The 18,518-nt window shown below is 38.5% G+C and overlaps 1 protein-coding gene across 2 annotated transcripts; it reads right to left on the bottom strand.

Moving 5' to 3' along the window:
* Nucleotides 1-404: 404 nt before the first annotated feature.
* LOC137890161 (coiled-coil domain-containing protein 106-like) lies at nt 405-3,497 on the bottom strand. Of its 2 annotated transcripts, XM_068734291.1 has the most exons (6): nt 3,462-3,497; nt 2,608-2,686; nt 2,407-2,472; nt 2,030-2,149; nt 1,713-1,913; nt 405-1,160 (listed from the first exon to the last, which is right to left on the bottom strand). In XM_068734291.1, exons 4-6 carry the CDS (start codon nt 2,046-2,048, stop codon nt 853-855), a joined length of 528 nt encoding a protein of 175 aa, XP_068590392.1. In that variant the 5' UTR covers nt 2,049-2,149; nt 2,407-2,472; nt 2,608-2,686; nt 3,462-3,497; the 3' UTR covers nt 405-852. The 2 variants fall into 2 exon arrangements, with proteins under 2 accessions (XP_068590392.1, XP_068590393.1); XM_068734292.1 differs by lacking the exon at nt 3,462-3,497 and having other exon boundaries at nt 2,608-2,699.
* Nucleotides 3,498-18,518: the final 15,021 nt, after the last annotated feature.

Here is an 18,518-nt window from a genome sequence, read left to right on the forward strand (position 1 = left end):
GATCTCAATATGTTTTGCTTAGTATGGACTTTATAAGGTGGTAGTACCCCAAGAATAGTTATTCTCCCTTAATACCACTTAATGAATATGGTCTGTTCTTACATAACAAAACACAAAACTACAAATGTTAATAGTGTCCAAATAACTCTAAATTAAGTCTTTGTTACTTAGAATATGTTCCCCATACTAAAGTGACATCTTGATCATTACTAATTCACTAATAATTGAACACTTATTAACCAACACATGCTCCCTAATCTAAAGTTGCCTCCTTTTCACAATTAGTTAATATATTATAGCCCATAACTACTGCAATAAACAAGTGATGGGTTACACCTTTGAAAAAATGGATCTATCTATAGGTTCCCTCTCATTCAGTGGTAGAATAACAAAGACAGCACAAGTACAAATACCTCATTTATTAAACCACTGGTTCAGGTTTTCCCAAGGCTGACAACAAATACTGCTCGAACAGGTAATGGGGTCTTCCTGAAATTTCAAACACTGACAACTGTATCAGTGTATGTAAATATGTCATACAATATGATATCAAATGTATAAGCAGGTCATACTGTATGATAATACAGGTACCCTATTGTTGAAAAACACTGCACAATATAAAGTACAAAAATACAAAAAATTTAAATCTAAAAAATATAAAACCTGCACAGCTCAACATGACTTGTCAAAGGTTAGAACAAATGTACTGAACTGTACAAACATTGCACTTCCACAGCCTAAACTTGCTCTATAATTACTGCATCAGGTGATTTATTCCCCTGTGCACAAATATTTCACTTTTCTAATACAATATAACAGAATTTTAACTGAACAAAGAAGCTCACTTAAGTCTTAATATTTCATCAACAAGGGGAGGAGTTGACATTTGGCCTTCATGTCCTCTATAATGCTCTTCTTCTCAGGGGTTATGTGCGTTGCACACCTCTTAGCAAAGGACTGCAGGGTCTCAGTTGCAGGATCATACTTCAGGGTGTTGAAGGTTACAGGATCCACAATGTTGAGCTCTGCAATTGCAGCAGTCATCTTGATGGTTCCCCGGTCCACACCATTTATTCTGAAGGCTTCAGTCATGGTATGGACTTTGCTTAAGCTTTTCAAGACTTTTTTATATCTGCTGATAACCTCAGCTGGCCCTTTCACTGAAAAATATATAAAACAAAAACAAAGAACACGAAAAATGAGCACAAACCACGGCTTAAGGTCAGCTGAAATTGCTCAAACTGGTCACTTCTCTTTTGATAAAAGTATGAAGCATATTCTAGTAATTGAAGAATCTGCTCATCTCCTGATATGATTCCACGCACAATATGTGGTTCAGAATTCAATACAAAAATGATACTCTGTAAGATCTGTTTAGTTGGTAAGTCTTATGGTTCCGAATTATGTTTAATTCTGAGAGACAAATCTTTCTAGGAATACATTTAATGATGGATAATAATTAGTGTGAATGCTGCAAAATAAAATGGAGCTTTATTTTTGATGAAAGCCAAATTTTTTACTTTAGACATTTAATTTTTATTTATCATCAGATTCCTAGTATATTCAGAATCTAGAACTGAAGATCTGTATTTTTGCCTCATAATTACTTCAGGACATATTTATAACAGCTCTTCCAACGCTTTTATTAATACTTATTTTTCATGACCACTTGGTGCTAACAGGGCAGGTGGTTCAAGTTATGCCATTCTTACCTCTTACATGAGCTTTTCCAGGCACAGCCACAGTTGCAGATGCAGGTGTCTGTGTCCGACGTTTCTTCCTTCTTTGGATGAGAACATCACTGTCCGAGGACTCACTGATGTCTGGAGAAGATGGGGGAATGACGTCATCTTCATCCATGTTGCCATCATCATCCTCGTCGTCGTCCTCCAAAGTAAATACTTTAGGTTGAGCTTTGATCAAATAGAGGATAGATGAGACAAAGATCAGATTGTTATAAAAATATATCACACCGTTCATTACAATTACATTATATTTTGCAGATACAAGTTGCTCCCAAATCACTCACATGATCTCTTCTTTCCCATGATTTGCTCACGCAAGAAATTGCGCTCTTGCTCAAGATCCTTTATTATTTTTTCTTGCCATTGGATCCTGGCTTCCAGGAACTCCACTTTGGAAATTTATCCTTAAAAACAAGAGAGCAGGATACAAAAAAGATTATGATTTGACAGTATTAAATGAGTGAGACAGAGAGAGAATGACATGCATGCAACAAAGGTAGTGGACCAGATATGGTGTGTGCCTTAATTTGATTTGTAAGCACACACATGTATACTGACAAAATCTGCCAACAACTTTAATCTCAGGTGGAAAAAACCACGCAAGAAATGAAACTCATTTTAGACAACAAAGATACACTGCTAGAAAATGAGAAATCATTACCTGATCCAATGCTGCTTATGCTGCTGCAACTTGGAGCAGAGCCTTTATCTCCTTTATCTTCAGGACCTACAGTATGGCATAGGTACAACAAAATGTATACATATAACATATGAATAGATGACTTTAAACGTTTAAACACATTTGGACAAGATAATTATTTAAGAATTACAGTTCCTTGAAAGTTAACAAAGAAAAATTTACCATCCAGATCATTTTTGGTCACCTCTGTCATCGAGTCATCTTTAGGGACTTTTAGGGACATTTTCTTCTTTGCCTTAGGCTGTAAAAATATAAATAAATTAATGTAACTTAATAATAATCTACACAAGATTCAAAAGCTCTTGTTCAATGACTGCATAGTGCATAACTTATTTTTCATTATAAAATGTGGTTCATACCAGAGATGGGACCAACTCACACATGTGCAAGTCTCAAGTAAGTCCCAAGTCATTTTTCTTTGGGCACGTCAAGTCCTGCATAGGTCAAGTCAAGTCCAAGTCAAGTCACCTTATTATTGCAATTTCACCCGCAGAATCTAATCTAAATAAAGTGTAGACAATATATTAGAATAGAAGAGAAGAGAAAATCTATTCTATTCTATCATGACAACACCATTCTCAGTCTGTAGTCATACCAAGTAGTTTTAGATAATAATTTGATATTTTATATTCAATCCCCCCCTCTCCCTCTCTCTCCCACTCCCTCTCTCTCTCCAGCGGTCCTTTCAAAATAAATGCATAAAAAGTCCGGGGAAAAAAACAAAAAAAACACCGACTGAGCTGGTGCCTTGCCGGTGAGAAGTTATTTTTTGTCAAGTCAAGTCAAAAGTCATCAAAATAGCGACTCGAGTCCCCATCTCTGGTTCATACTAAGTTAAAGCATTACGCACCTGCACTCAGCTAGCTTAACATTACATTAGCTAATTAGCCTCGACACTGCAGATAAACGGGAGGGTTTACTATTCTTTAACTATGTAAACGGCCCGGGGACGAGTGTTATGATGTGCTTACAAAACTCAGGGGGACTTTCAATTAACAGGCTAGCGCTTAACTTACCATTTTTGTTACACGAATTTCCCTCTTCACTCTCCTAGCGGTGAACGAAACGGCAAATAGCCACCTCTCACCTTCTCCGGATCTTTGACGTGACTGGTGGCTCCCTTTGGATGATTGGATGAGGATGTCACATGACGGCAGAGTACCAGTCAATGATTGGATGAGAGCAACACATCGGAGGAGCACGGCTACGGATTGGTAGATTCTTATGTCAGTCATTACTCTACAAAGTGGGTCACTTTGCGCCTTTTTTGAAGCAGGACTGCGAGGTTGAAACCCATTTCATATATAATAGGAAAAAAAAAAATACATCGTCGAATACATTTTAGACAGTGCCCCAAAGAAAACTACAAATTCACCAGATGGTTAATGAGAGAAGGCCTACTTCGAAAATGGATGAAATGCCCCTCTTGCTCTCATGTTATGAAGTTGAAACGGACCTACGACAAAAAGGAGGCAGCATGGTGAGTAGAACAACTAGAAGTGTGCCTTATTTATTAATTTTCTGTGTGTAAGCAAAGGGGAGTGTGCAGCATGCAGCCATCCAAGATCTGCTAGAATTCAGTGCCAAATCCTATATTTTACGACAATGTTTTTAATACAGGAGCTATGAGTGGTGTACACACAAAATATATATAAGTCACATCTACAAAGTCACAATACAAATCACACACAGCTGCAAATTTTTAAGTAAGCTACTGTTTATTTGGTAGAGATAGGGGTGCTCATGTTTCCACAAAGTTCTACATGTGTACAACATCTGAAATGAAAAATGCCTTTTTTTTTTTTTTTTTACAGTTTTAGATCATGTTCCTGGTCATATTGTTCACCTATTTATTATTATTCAATCAGCTTGACTTTAAACTTGTACATGCACAGGGATTAATTGATTGATATCACCCTTTTCATGCTGTGGCACAGTGACAAGTAGAGTAGAGTAGACACAGCTAAATTTACTCAAATGTCTAACCCGATTTAAGGTGTAACAGTTGTAGATATTACTTGTCATGTAGGCCTAGAAATGGGACTGTTCTGTTGTGCTTTGAGATTGCATGGGGGGAGGGAATCACAAGGGCTACTAAGAGTACAAGTGCACCTTGTCCAATCCCAATCTTAGTTGTTTCAACACCTATACGTAAATATCTATGTCCCCCTCTTCATCTTCATTTATGTTACATTTTTTATTTAGTGAAATCAGTACAGTATCATGGGTTTTTATTTTTATAAATTAACCTTTGGATTTAATCATCAGGATTTGCCGAGATTCCTGTCACAAAGGGAAAACGGTATCAAGGTCCATCCGAAGTGGCTCCATATTTGAGAAATCGCACCTTCGACTGCATACGTGGATGCATTACATCTACAGGTGCGTGGTTTTACATTGTATAATAACAAAAGCCATCAAAGACAAACTCTAACTCGGACCATAATGTTTTCTTTCAATGTTCTCACTATACTGTTGGTTGGGATGGGTCCTATAAGAGCCAATGCTTACGAGACATGAGTTTATACAGTATATAGGAAGAATTCTGAATATCAGTCGAATTTATCAAGTATGTGTAATTGTATAAGTGCTGGGTTGCGAAGAGTCCAATGTAGTACAAAGGTCTTGTGGATTTTTAGGTTTTAGGTGGTTCCTGGAAATTGTCTCAAAAGAACTTAACTTTTTTAAACAGACACTTCACTGTGCTAATTTACTCAGTATCCATTTTTAGTTTTTTTTTTTAAAAAGCAGATTTAATTTGTTTTGGGGTTTTATTCCATTCCTCCCCTCATATAGGGAATGTTCTTCACCCTACTTTGCTTTTTGAGATTTGTTGTTTCAGGTTAAATACACTCTTATATTCAGGCTATGAGTATCTGCTGTGTCTGCAAATGGGACTGCAAATGAGAAATTATGGTTATAATCAGGGTGCGATTTGCCGGTGGGGATGGTGGGGATTTCCCCCCCTCTGGTTTACACGTCCTACCCTCTGCTGAATTATTTTTATCCTCGGTGGGGACAAAATTTATCCCCCCCACCCAAAGTATTTCACTTTTTACATCGTAATTATTAACAACCAAAATACAAAGGGTCCGTGTTCATTTTGATTGTGCTGTGATTTTGATCTACCGGGAGCGAGTCAGAGGCGTTGCGCTCGCAGAAAGCAGTTTTATTTTGAAAACCAACCGGATTTTCTTGCGTTTCACAAGTCCAACTTCCTGTCTGCGTCATCCACGCCAAAACAAAAGCTTAAATCAAATGGAGAAAAAAATTAAAAGAATCCAGAGCAGCATATCGTCACATTTTACAGGACCACAACAAAAAATTCAGAGAGAAAAATATAACAGAAGATGAAACAAGATCTGACATTGCTGATTGGATGGTGGACAGCAGCATCTCCCTGGCTGAGGAGAGCTCCCAGGCCGCGGGATCACTTGCTAATCCCTCGCCCCCCGAAACTATGGTTGGGGGCTGCATTGAGCCGGGTCGCTTCGCTAAATGGCGAGAGGGTGAAGTGAGTCATCAGAGCAGACTGTTTTCATAGTCTGACCTATAGTCTACCCGATTAACCATTTAAAAACAAAAACAAAAACATCTTGACAGCACATTGTGGTAGTTCATGTTTTCTGTTGAACTGATATCGGGAAAGAATTAAAATTGTATTTTTATTTGGCAAATTTAAAAACAATATTTTGAGAAAATATTTCTGCAAATGCAGTGGTTACGTTCACGTTCAAAATAGGCCTACCACCTACGTTATGTAGCCTAAGTGTAAGGTTTATCTACACAAGAATCAACAGTTTTCATGTTTTCACACTGTTGTGTGGTAATTTTTCTGAATAAAATGTTTCTCAAAATTATCCCCCCCTCTGGTTTTTTCACAAATCGCACCCTGGTTATAATTATGGTTATAAAAAGACTAATGACAACTTAAGAAATTGGTTTTAACCACCCACTTCTAAATTGTGTCATTGAAATATTTATCTGGTTGATCTATTACAGATTTGCCCAAGGCCTTCGACTGAGGCAAGTGGACATGCTGCAGGAAGGAATTACTCGGAGTTCTGCAACTCTGAGTAAACTTGCAGACAAGCTGCGGAGAGTTTGCAAATCAGGAATGAAAAGAATGAGAAGAGGAGGCAAGCAGACTGTTGGACAAAGAGCAGAGCTTGTTATGATAGATGAAAGCAACTTTGGCCATAAAAGAAAGGTACAGAGACAATATACAATATAAACCTGTTTTTGCCTGAGGTGCTTGGAGGTGTATCTCCTGTATCTCGAGAAGTAACTACTGCATTATGGAATAAGATACATTGTAGTTCATTGATGCAATCGAGGGGAATGTCGGTTTTAAGAAACTACATTATTCCTACACCCCAGAACAGTTCAATATTTGTAAACATGCACCACTACTCCAAAGCTAAAGAGAACTTTTGAATTTTTGACTTATGATTTATTCTCTCCCATTTCCCACCATTATTGCAGAATCATTGTCCTCATTTTTAAGTATTTTAAGTCTTGTGAATTTCAGTACAACAGAGGACGGGCAAGCAACAGGAGTTCCTGGGTGTTCGGAATGCTAGGGATTAAGGATGACATTCTTAAGATTGTGATCCCATTCTTAAGATTGTGCATCACCATTCAGCCAGGCATCTCTTGCCTCTAATAAAGAAGCACGTTCGTCGTGGAAGCTCCGTCATTTCAGATGGGTGGAGATCTTACCGCCGTCTTCAGGATGAAGGTTACAATCACCTGACTGTCAACCATCAAGATTTTTTTGTTGACCCTGTTACAGGTGCACATACACAAAACCTGGAGAGATTTTGGGGTATTTGCAAGTCAACTATCTGGAGACAAAGAGGGAACCGCACACAAAAACTGTTGAGGGATCACTTAGATGTAATTGAGTGGACTTATTGGCGTGGAAACCATCACAATAACGGAACACTTGGAATGCTTTTGCATGACATTAGGAAAAAATATCCAGTATGAAACCTGTCTGAAATGTAGATAAAGATATCAAGTTGATATTTATACTACCACTCAAAAGTTTTGACACACTAAATGTACTGTTACCTCTGAGAAAAGGCTATTATCATGGACATGAAGGCCAAATGCCAACTCCTTCCCTTGTTAAAGTATTAAAATTCAAGTGAGCTTCTTTGTTCAGTTAAAATTCTGTTATATTGTATTAGAAAAGTGAAATATTTGTGCACAGGGGAATAAATCACCTGATGCAGTAATTATAGAGCAAGTTTAGGCTGTGGAAGTGCAATGTTTGTACAGTTCAGTACATTTGTTCTAACCTTTGACAAGTCATGTTGAGCTGTGCAGGTTTTATATTTTTTAGATTTAAATTTTTTGTATTTTTGTACTTTATATTGTGCAGTGTTTTTCAACAATAGGGTACCTGTATTATCATACAGTATGACCTGCTTATACATTTGATATCATATTGTATGACATATTTACATACACTGATACAGTTGTCAGTGTTTGAAATTTCAGGAAGACCCCATTACCTGTTCGAGCAGTATTTGTTGTCAGCCTTGGGAAAACCTGAACCAGTGGTTTAATAAATGAGGTATTTGTACTTGTGCTGTCTTTGTTATTCTACCACTGAATGAGAGGGAACCTATAGATAGATCCATTTTTTCAAAGGTGTAACCCATCACTTGTTTATTGCAGTAGTTATGGGCTATAATATATTAACTAATTGTGAAAAGGAGGCAACTTTAGATTAGGGAGCATGTGTTGGTTAATAAGTGTTCAATTATTAGTGAATTAGTAATGATCAAGATGTCACTTTAGTATGGGGAACATATTCTAAGTAACAAAGACTTAATTTAGAGTTATTTGGACACTATTAACATTTGTAGTTTTGTGTTTTGTTATGTAAGAACAGACCATATTCATTAAGTGGTATTAAGGGAGAATAACTATTCTTGGGGTACTACCACCTTATAAAGTCCATACTAAGCAAAACATATTGAGATCGTAATTCATATACAACAACTTCCTTACTTAGTACTAATAAGCAATAATTCTGAGGTTATTGAGGGAAGACTCTTAGTTAATGGCTTACTGGTTGTATAATAAGGCCATGCAGAATAAGGCATTAATAAGTACTTAATAATGACTAATTAAGAGCCAATATGTTACTAATTTGCATGTTAATAAGCAACTAATTAATGGTGAATAGATGTACCTTAAAATAAAGTGTTACCCAATTTTGAATCATAGTCATAGCGCCACCTACTGGCAACAGTAAGTTAAAGTCTTTATACTTTGGCTTGTTTCTCTAAGTTGGAAAATCAGATCAACATCAAATCTGTTCCACACAAATGTAAGAAGTTCATAATGCCAGTTCTCTAAGCTTTTGATGTTTCGTCGAACGCCGTTGCCGTGGTAACGCAGTCTTCGCCGTGAAAAACGATGTTCATTTGGAGAGGTTAAAAAAGCTCGAAACACAAGCAAACTTGACACACAGATCACAAGGCCAAAATGTAGTTCTATAATATGATTTTATTCAATCAGAGTGTTAAATCGGCTCAATAGCGCCCCCTACAAAATTTCGACGAAGCAGCCCTCGCAGTACGTTTCACATAGATTAACAAAATTTGGTAGGCACATGTATCACATGTGGACTTAAATAAAAGTCTCTTGGGGCCATGCCCTAAACCCAACCGGAAGTCAGCCATTTTGAATTTAGTCTGAATTTCTAGTGTCGTTTTTTCAATTTCCAGGCGCTCTACTTTAACAAACTCCTCCCAGGGAACTAATCAGATCAACTTAGATTTTGGTCAGAACAACCTAAAGACCTTAACGATTAAAAGTTACTAAAAGCTTGATGTTTCATCGGATAACATGGACTTGGTGTCGCTGCAATTTTACATGATTCGCCATCATCCATCAAGCTTTTGTAACTCAACCTTACTTTGTCGAAACTGCCCCAAACTTGACATGCTTGATTGCTGTCGTGATTTTAGGACATCTGCATGCCAATATTAACTCATAGTCATAGCGCCACCTACTGGCAACCACGGACGTAAACAGAATTCTATAATAACAGTGGCCCAAACAGGGTTTGTGGGCACACCATGAGAAAAAGACTTCTCTGATCTAAATATGTGCAAACTAAGATGCTTGGAGAACAAAAGTTAATCAACAGTGTTTTTCAAACCATGTCAGTGGGCATTAGTATAAATGATCTGTCTAGAGCTTCTACATGAGAATCAGGTTAAATGTTACAATGAATGCTTCACACTACAATCTAAAGTTATAGAAGAGCTTAAAATGAAAACAGTGTCAAATTAAAGTGTTCAAGTAAAAACAAATGACACTGCTGTTCTGTTAACTTTCATGTAAGTCCAAATACAATCAGTAGGACACTGCAGGGAGTTGAACTCCATCCCAGTAACCTGACAGTCTGTTATGTTACAAATACTGAAGCACATTCACACGTTCATTTTCTTAATGATCTTAACAGGCTTACATTTATGATTGTATCGGAGGTACACTCAAAACATTTGAGGCTTAAGACCTGGCAACATGGTCTTGCTATGCTGCTGGTCGACGCAGGAAATATCATCTAACTTGTGCATGCAGTGTATGATGGTCACAGAAATGCATTGCCGCATCAACCAGAGTCCTGCCAGTACCCTCGACGTGTGTGACGTTGCGAGGGCCCGATCAATGCTGCTTGCAGCTTTAATTTAGTATGAAATTTGAATGTCGTTTCTGCAAGTTCCAGGCGTTGTACTTTAACAAACTCCTCCTAGGGAATTAATCGAATCAACTTCAAATTTGGTAGGTACCCTCGGCGTGCGTGAAGTTGCGAGGGCCCGGTCAATGCTGCTCACAGCTTTAATTAACTATTGAATTTTGCGCATAACAGTGCGATTAATTGCGATTACCTCAGAAAATCATGCGATTAATCACGCTTAAAATTGTAATCGTTGCCCAACACTAATTATTTCAGAAAATTTTTATGTAGTATTACTACGGAAAAGAAACTTCTGTCAGTTAGGCCAGAGGTGCCACATTTGTGTTCTGATTTGTCGAGAAGTATATAATAATCAATGTTATTAAAAGCTGCACTGAGATCCAAACCAGGAAGTAATGTTGGTCAGTTAGTATTTTTTTTCACATGTTTAAAGTGGCTTACGTCCTTTTTAGCCATTAGGGGGACTCTAGAACTCCAAAATAAGAAGACAGACAAATGGCCTGCACATGTCATTGCCTGTACATTTGTTACAACTAGTCGAGTAGCATACAGTTGTCTTTTTATACATGTAGCAGACACAAAGCATACATTTAGAGTCATGTTTGTATCAACCTGATGAAAATTCCAATTTTTCTTTTTGATACAAACTCCTGAGAAAATCCTATGCCCTTTAGCTGCCAAATATTACTTTTTTAAGTCATGTGATAAGGTGCTATCACATCTTTCAATCACTTAACATTAGGCCTGTTCTTTTGGGTTTGCTTTTGGAAACATGATTCATATTTTGATTCGGTACATAGGCTATAGGCACTGGCTCCCTGACCAGGAGTAAATAGAAATCCACTGAGCTGGTTACAGTTCACTATAAAGATCACAGGAAGAGATATGATTTAATTATCATCAACATGTTCCAATATGTTTCAGTATCCAACTCACTTTCTGTGATGGATATTTGATTGAAAATGTAATTGTCCAACACTTTGGTTTATGGCAAGTTACAACACAATTAATGACATTCCCAACCACCACACCAGCAATGCTAATCAGCAAATGTTAGCATGCTGACATGCCAAACTAAGATGGTGAACATGGTATACATTATACCTGCTAAACATCAGAATGTTAGCATTGTCATAGTTAGCATGCTGACATTAGCATGTAGCCTCACAGAGCTGCTAGCATGGCTGCAGAGTGTTAGAACATGGACAGTATCAATTCAACATATTAACTAAATATTCCATTCTTTATCTTCTTCTACAACTCTATTGTTCTTCTCCTCCTTACTGTCAGGATGGTGAGTAACAACTCTCCCCAACAGCTCCTTATGCAGATACAGCATTTGTGTGAATACTGCACTGTATCTATGAGACTATACAATTGTGTGTGTGAGAGAGTGTGTGTGGGTATGTGTGCACATTTCTTGCCACTGTGAGTGGCGGAGAGCTGATTAACAGAGTGGTGAGCTTCTCGAAAAAAAGCACATCCTGAAAAACACACCGCATGCAAATGTGTTTGTCACTCTGACAGTATGTCTCAATTAAGGCCCGAAAACCCGAGCAGAGCCGGTCTGAGCTGCCAGCTTCACTGACCCCCCCCCCCCCTCCAACACACACATACACACATTACATCCACACACTTCCTTAAAGCCAGCGAAAAACTGAAAAGGACAAAGAAGAAAGAGGGAAAACTGAAGGGAAGGGGAAAGAGGAAGCCTTCAGCGGTGTGACAGCGGGGGAAATTCTTGAGAGGAGTCTGTACCGTAAATTGACAACTGGAAAACCACGGTGAAGCGAGATGGTAATGATAAGACCGGCTGGAGCACACACACCACTGATGCCAGAGCTAGCTGTAATGACAACAATAATGGCAAACTATAAACACTCAGCTTCGACATCCCTCTGCAACCCCCCCGCCATGCACGCGTCTGACGGCTACTGTGGCACAAAACTCTGCTGGAGCGTGGTTTCTCCTGCAGAAGACACACACATAGAAAACACACAGAGGAAATTGATACACACACAGAATACACACATGATGAACATATATATGCAGACTATGGATACACACATGGACATCAAACATATCAAGTGAATAAGTACAAATATAATTGGATAGAGTGTGCAGTCGCAAACAGCTGAATACACACACACACACAAACGTACCATAAAATTAATTTCTTGCCCACAAACACACACCTATGTACACATATGTACACTCAATTACACAGACAAAACATGCAACAATGAACACACTTGAGGAATGTTACTATGTGCAGCTGTGTAGAACTTAAAATACACACTGAATAGGACACACACAAAATGCAGACGAACAGATGCATTTTAAAAGTGTGTAGCTGCACTCACACTACTAGACTTGCACTCTCTCCACTGCCACTGTAACAGGGAGCTGATGGCTGACGTAGTGGTGGCTGGCTGGGTAGCCATTTAATTAATCTCCAGATAGACAGTGGCATCTGAGAGAGAGAGGTAGAGGAAGAGAGGCAGAGAGAGAGAGAGAGAGAGAGAGAGAGAGAGAGAGAGCATACGGAAAATAAAGATAGAGACAAAAGCAGAAACCGCCACACTGTCAGCCCTCAGGACACATCAGACGCTGAATCTCAGAGGCCCAGTCTCTGTCTCATTGGAACAGTCCCAAGTCTTGGTTTACAGAGCATGGAGGGAGGGGTTGAATATCAAGGGTTGCTGGATGGCTGTGCAGTGAGTTGGGGATCCATGGAGTTGTTCAACCCTATCAAATTATTTTTTCAACATATCTGTGTTCTGCCGGCCTGTCCTGAAGATGTATTTTAGTTCTTCCAATGCAGAAAACATGGCAACAGGGATATTCTAGTATATAGATTACAATGTTTTCACAGTTAATGAAATGATGGTTAAACTCTTTCCGGTATGTAAAATCCAATGTATGTTGTCTATAATATATATTTTACATCTGGGCATTGGCTATAATGTTCACACTTGTAGAATCCAGAAGTTTTGGACCTTGACAGGTTTGTTAGGTGTTGTTGGAGATGACTCTGTACCAGTTTGTCTTGTAGAGTCAAGCATCTCCTAAATTAATGGTGGTTCAGGGAAGATCTGACTGAGCGTTTCATCACTCTGAATAATACCCCAATTTCTGTTTATAACCAGTTTGATGTTTTCTGCTTGCATACTGTATGTTGTGACAAATACCACCCTGTCTTTTGTTTGTTTTGGAGCATTTCTTTGTAGTTAAGTTTGTCTGTCCAGATGTTTGGCTCTGGTGTATGCTCTCTGTAGGGTATTGTTTCTGTATCCCTGTTTTCTGGAAGAATGACACCTTTTCCTTAGATTTGGCCTCAAACTCCTTTTCCTGGTCACAAATTCTCTGCACTCGTTGGAACTGACCATAAGGCACATTCTCTCTGAGCCACTTGGGATGGATGTGTGAGGAATTGTATGTATATTGAGTGTCTGTGAAGGGGGTTTGAGGAATGTGCCAGCAGCAGGGGAAGTATACGTGCTGGCTGCGTGAGGCGTTTGACCAGAACAATGGGTTATCAGCCAAGGGGGAGCTTATTGGATTTCAGCCAATCGTGGAGCTGATCAATATGCTGAGGAATGTAACTTTGGGAGGGACAAGAGAACTGTAAATCCGAGGGGAGAATCAGAACTCCTCCTGACCATAAGGTAGACATAGAGTCTGTCGCATGGCCTGGATGGGGCCTCGTTTTCATGAAATTAATATGTTTGTTTTGTTATTAATAGTGTATTCGGTTTGTAACTGTTTTGCTTCTGTAGTTATTAAATATCTTTTGATTTGATCTTAACTCGAACCAGCTGATTTTTGCCACTGCTTTGCTGACAAAAGACACAGCAGTGGGAGACATGCAGCCTTCCTTTGTTTAAGAGAGTTGAAACCCTAACAGATGCCTCTTGCATGTAGTGCAGTTTTTTCTGTTTGTTGGTTTTCTAAAAATAGATGCATGTAAAATCCATTGGTTGTTAAAGCGCGTACGGAGATCTTAAAATCTATGCTCTCCTTGCTGTAATCCAGGCATTGATGTTAGGTTAATACCATTCAAAAGATATTGATTGAAAGATTGTAACTCTGCCTCTGCTCCAGATAAAATTCTGGTCTTCTTTCCATTTTCCCAGTGCTCGAGGTGTGCCGGTACGGAATTTCTACATTTTTATATTTTGCGTACCGTGACTAACTGCCAGGACCAGTTTGTGTTCTGTTTACAATGGTTCCACATCCATAATGGCTAGAAAAGTCTGCTTATGTTCTTTAACTGCTTGATCTTGCTGAGCACATCAGTAGTGTCCTGAACCTAAGCAGGCAGTGAAGGTAAACATGGTTTAAAATAGTCCGTTAGGCTGTCATTGCCTGATATCACAGGTCCACCAGGGGGATTAACACACATTTATGTATTTGTAGAAAGAAACAATTGATGGATTTTCATTATATCAAAATCTAAATTCTGCTTCAGAAATTCAACCATTTTCTTTGCCTCTATGAGCATCTCCAGTGTACAAAATACCTAGTGGCAATCAGGGTTACCATCTTCTTCCCGTACTGGTATCCAAGAAGATGAGAGACAATGTCCTGCTTTAAGCCAGGTTTTCACAAATAGCATTGGATGACATTTGTTAAAAGGGGCTCTAATTAGGTCCACAATCGGACGTAAAGACGGGCTCGCTTCTGGAGATGTGTTATTTACAGCGGAAAATACTCTCTCTGGCACTAACTAATCATATTTGTGAGTAAATATTTTGCAGTTTGAATAATGAAAACTGATGGACATTAGTATGTGTGTCATAAGTTGGTATCACTAAGTGTTATTTATTTGACCATGAGCATCTCTGACATACATAGTCTGAATGAATGTTGTTTTCAGCAACTTTTCATTTATTATGTGAATCATGTGAATCATAAGTACCTTTGGTTTTCTACAGACCTCTACAGCCCTCAAAGCAAAATCATACCATAGGTGAATGGATGTGAGGTTATCCAAAACAAGTTTGTTAGCTAACGTTACTATGTGTTATTACAATAACCCCTGCTAATAACGTTAGCTAGCTTAGCACGTTAGCATAAAAAGATGGTTCACTATTAATATTTATCAAAATATGATATTGAGTGTATGGTTCAAGGCTACGATGTGTGAACATATCCTGGTGCACTTTAAACAAATGGAAAAGTGGGATCATTTAGTTTTATATTAGATAATGGAAGCTATTAGGAGTTTAACCTTAATTTAGCTACTATATTGACATACCCTGCCGTGCCGGAATGTTGTTGTTCCTTTACATGTTACATTGAATGAGTAAAAGCTAAAGATCAGTGAGGTATTTCCCTCAAGGAAAGACTGTTCTCCCCAAAAGAAACCCAACAAAATCAGTTCATCAATGAAATGTAAATATTTGCACGAACACCTCTAGCAGTCACCTTCTGTACAGCAAAAAAAGTGCTGGTGATGTGGCCTTCCCTGTAACTGGTCCATCAGATGGCCACTGTACAGTATAATCAGTGTGTGCTTCTCTAGAATTGTGCGTCAAACTGAAAATTTACTAATTGAATTAATTCACTAATTAATCCAGAGATCTGTCTTTGATTAAAAATAAATTCAGCACAAAACATTATCATCAATCATTTGAATGAAGTCTATATTTTATGGAGTCGCCAAAGAAAGAATAAAATATTCATATTGTGGCCACAATTAACTAATTTGTGCACACAAGATATAATTTGTTCCTCAATTTAACAAAATCGTTCCCACGTTTTGATTAATTGCACACAGGATAGTAGTTTGTGGCCTCAATTTATATAAAACCTGCCACATTTTGGATAACGCAAGCATACGAGAAGAGTGTGTCTACAGAGAGCCAGCACAGTGCACCCTGCTGCAGTCCCTAACTTGAGCGATGTCGCTCGCTGTCAGGCCACATTTACGCACGGCAGATCCGGTTATATTTTGTGCATCAGCATCAGACTGTTGACAAATAACAGAGCTCCCTGTGCTTAAGTGTACATCAAACGTGTCGCTTTGATGAATCATTCTACAGTTTCTTCTGCACATCAACAGGCATGTTGGAGGCTGACAGGTTGAAAAGAGTTCCCGCAGCTCCAATAAACATTGTGAATCACTTAAATCTTGTTTGTTTTTTGAACGAGGCTAGTGTAGAGTGGAGCTCTACATTTTAATCTAAAAACAGGTAGCTGTGTTGATGTGGTGAGCAACATGTCGTGATAAAGATTGTTTGAGTTCAAAAATGAAGTTTGAAAAAAACAAAACTTAAAAAAATAAGTTTCCTCTGTTTGTGAAAACTCTACAGCATTCACAAGCTTTCAGGGCGTCATGACGGGGAGTGGTCTGGGGGTCATGAGTTTGGGCTGCTTTTGGTAGTTTATGCTTTAATCACGAGCAGGCGCTGGGATGGGTTCTTTTAAACATGTAAATATCAACTCTTCTGTTCTCTGGTGCACTGTGAAGGCCTTCCCTTTACACTGGCACATCTCGTTACAGCCTTCTAGAGCAGCAGGTTTCTGTTCTATCTGCAGTCTGTGGACCAGACTTTTTCATTTTTCATTTTGTGTCCAGGCTTGGTGGACCTGTGGCACCCTGAGTTGGGATCAGAAAGAAAGCATCAGGTGAGTGCATTAGAGACTTATACAATCATGGCTCTTCACATTCACTACTTGGAAGTAGTTCTTTAATCACAGAGCTCTCTTTGACATGACACTTTGGAACCTAAACTATCTCTATCACATCATGTTGCCATGATGTGACAGATTATAATGAAAAAGGAGCACCAGACAGCCTTTTAGCCAGCCTTGTGCATGTGTGTTAATAAGTGGAGCGACCATATTCATTCTAATGACCAGAAATGTCAAAATATTGTTTTATTATGAATATACATATATTTTTATTAAATAATTAAATTGAGAATTAGTTTTTTCTTAAAGCCTAAGAAATAAGAAAAAGAAGTTGGCATTATACGATTCTGCAAACCAAGGATATCTTGAAAAAAAAAAAAGATCCCTAAATATTATATAATTTCAAACAACCTCCTGTTCTGAAAAGTGGAGCCAATGCTGAAGTGCCTTAAACCTGCATTATCTCTAATGTCCATCAGGGGGCGACTCCTCTGGTTATATAGAAGTCTATGAGAAAATGACTCTACTTCTCTCTTGATTTATTACCTCAGTAAACATTGTAAACATGCATGTAAAATCTCAATCTCTAGTTTCAAGTCTTCTTCAATACAGCATGATGTTCATTTAGTAAATGATGGTCCATTTAGAGTCAAACAGACCATAAGGCAGGGTATGCTTTGGGGCGGGGCTACACAGTGATTGACAGATCTCTACCACGGTGCTGGGAGTTGTCTCTGTTTTTGTCTTACAGCTTTAACTCTTTCAGTGTGTTTTCACTTCACTTGTAACATTTTGGTTGCCTAAAAATGTTTTAATCACCGTTCAGTTGTACTTAGCTTCACCCTTTCATATTACATCTAGTTAAAAAAAATCAAGATGGTGACGGCCAAAAAACTCAGGGCTTCAAAACGATAGTTCACAAACCAATGGGGGACATCATGATGACTACATCTACTTCTTATATGCAGTCTATATGTGTATGTCCATTGTATGCTTTCTACAAGACTGATTCAACGCACAATGCCACAAGGTTTATGCTAAGAATCATGACAAACCACTTTTCAGTGGTCTCCTGGGTGAAAGTCCTGTGTTTGTTTGACCCATCCACTACTCCCAAATGCTCTTAGTGGACTTTCATTGCTTGTTATAACATTTAACAATGGTTAGCTCTATACTTTGTCTCTTGCTCTGCGCGAAGCTAGCTGTATTACATCACTTGCTTTGATCGCAAAAACATCCACATCTGTGTTGTGCAGAAATGTACAATGCTAACATTTATTCCTGGCTACATTTAGACCCACTTAAGTGAAACAATAATGCCTGATAATAATGTTTGTGTCATTCAAATCAGTTGGGTTTAAGGGTTTCTCATACATAATTCAATGTAGTATTGATCAGTTCTGCTCTACATAGTAAATAATCTATCAAACCGCATCTCATCCATCATATCAGAGTTTTACCACACTGACTGGAGGACATCTGTCTTTAAAAAAGGACTGTTTTCTTTCGGGTTTAGATTGCATGTGACCGTTTTGTGCTTGCCCTGTTCATTGTGTGTGTGTGTGTGTGTGTGCGCGCGCGTGGACTATTATGCTACATGTATGGGCTTGTACATGAGTGTGGCTGTGCTTACCTGTATGTGTCTGTGGTCCCTAGGCATGGAGGGCCCGGTGACAGGGCTAATTGGGTGTAAAGGGAGGGGTGTGTG

The sequence above is a fragment of the Cebidichthys violaceus genome, unplaced genomic scaffold (assembly GCF_023349555.1).
Source record: "Cebidichthys violaceus isolate CVI_PGR_0920_01 unplaced genomic scaffold, fCebVio1.0.p SCAF_62, whole genome shotgun sequence".
In the NCBI taxonomy this organism is placed as follows: Eukaryota; Metazoa; Chordata; class Actinopteri; order Perciformes; family Stichaeidae; genus Cebidichthys; species Cebidichthys violaceus.

What these genes read in the sequence shown, in the direction of transcription:
- LOC137890161 (XM_068734291.1), bottom strand. An exon ending in TGGAAAAGCTCATGTAAGAG is followed by an intron (nt 1,161 to 1,712) that starts GTAAGAATGGCA and finishes TATATTTTTCAG; the next exon opens with TGAAAGGGCCAGCTGAGGTT.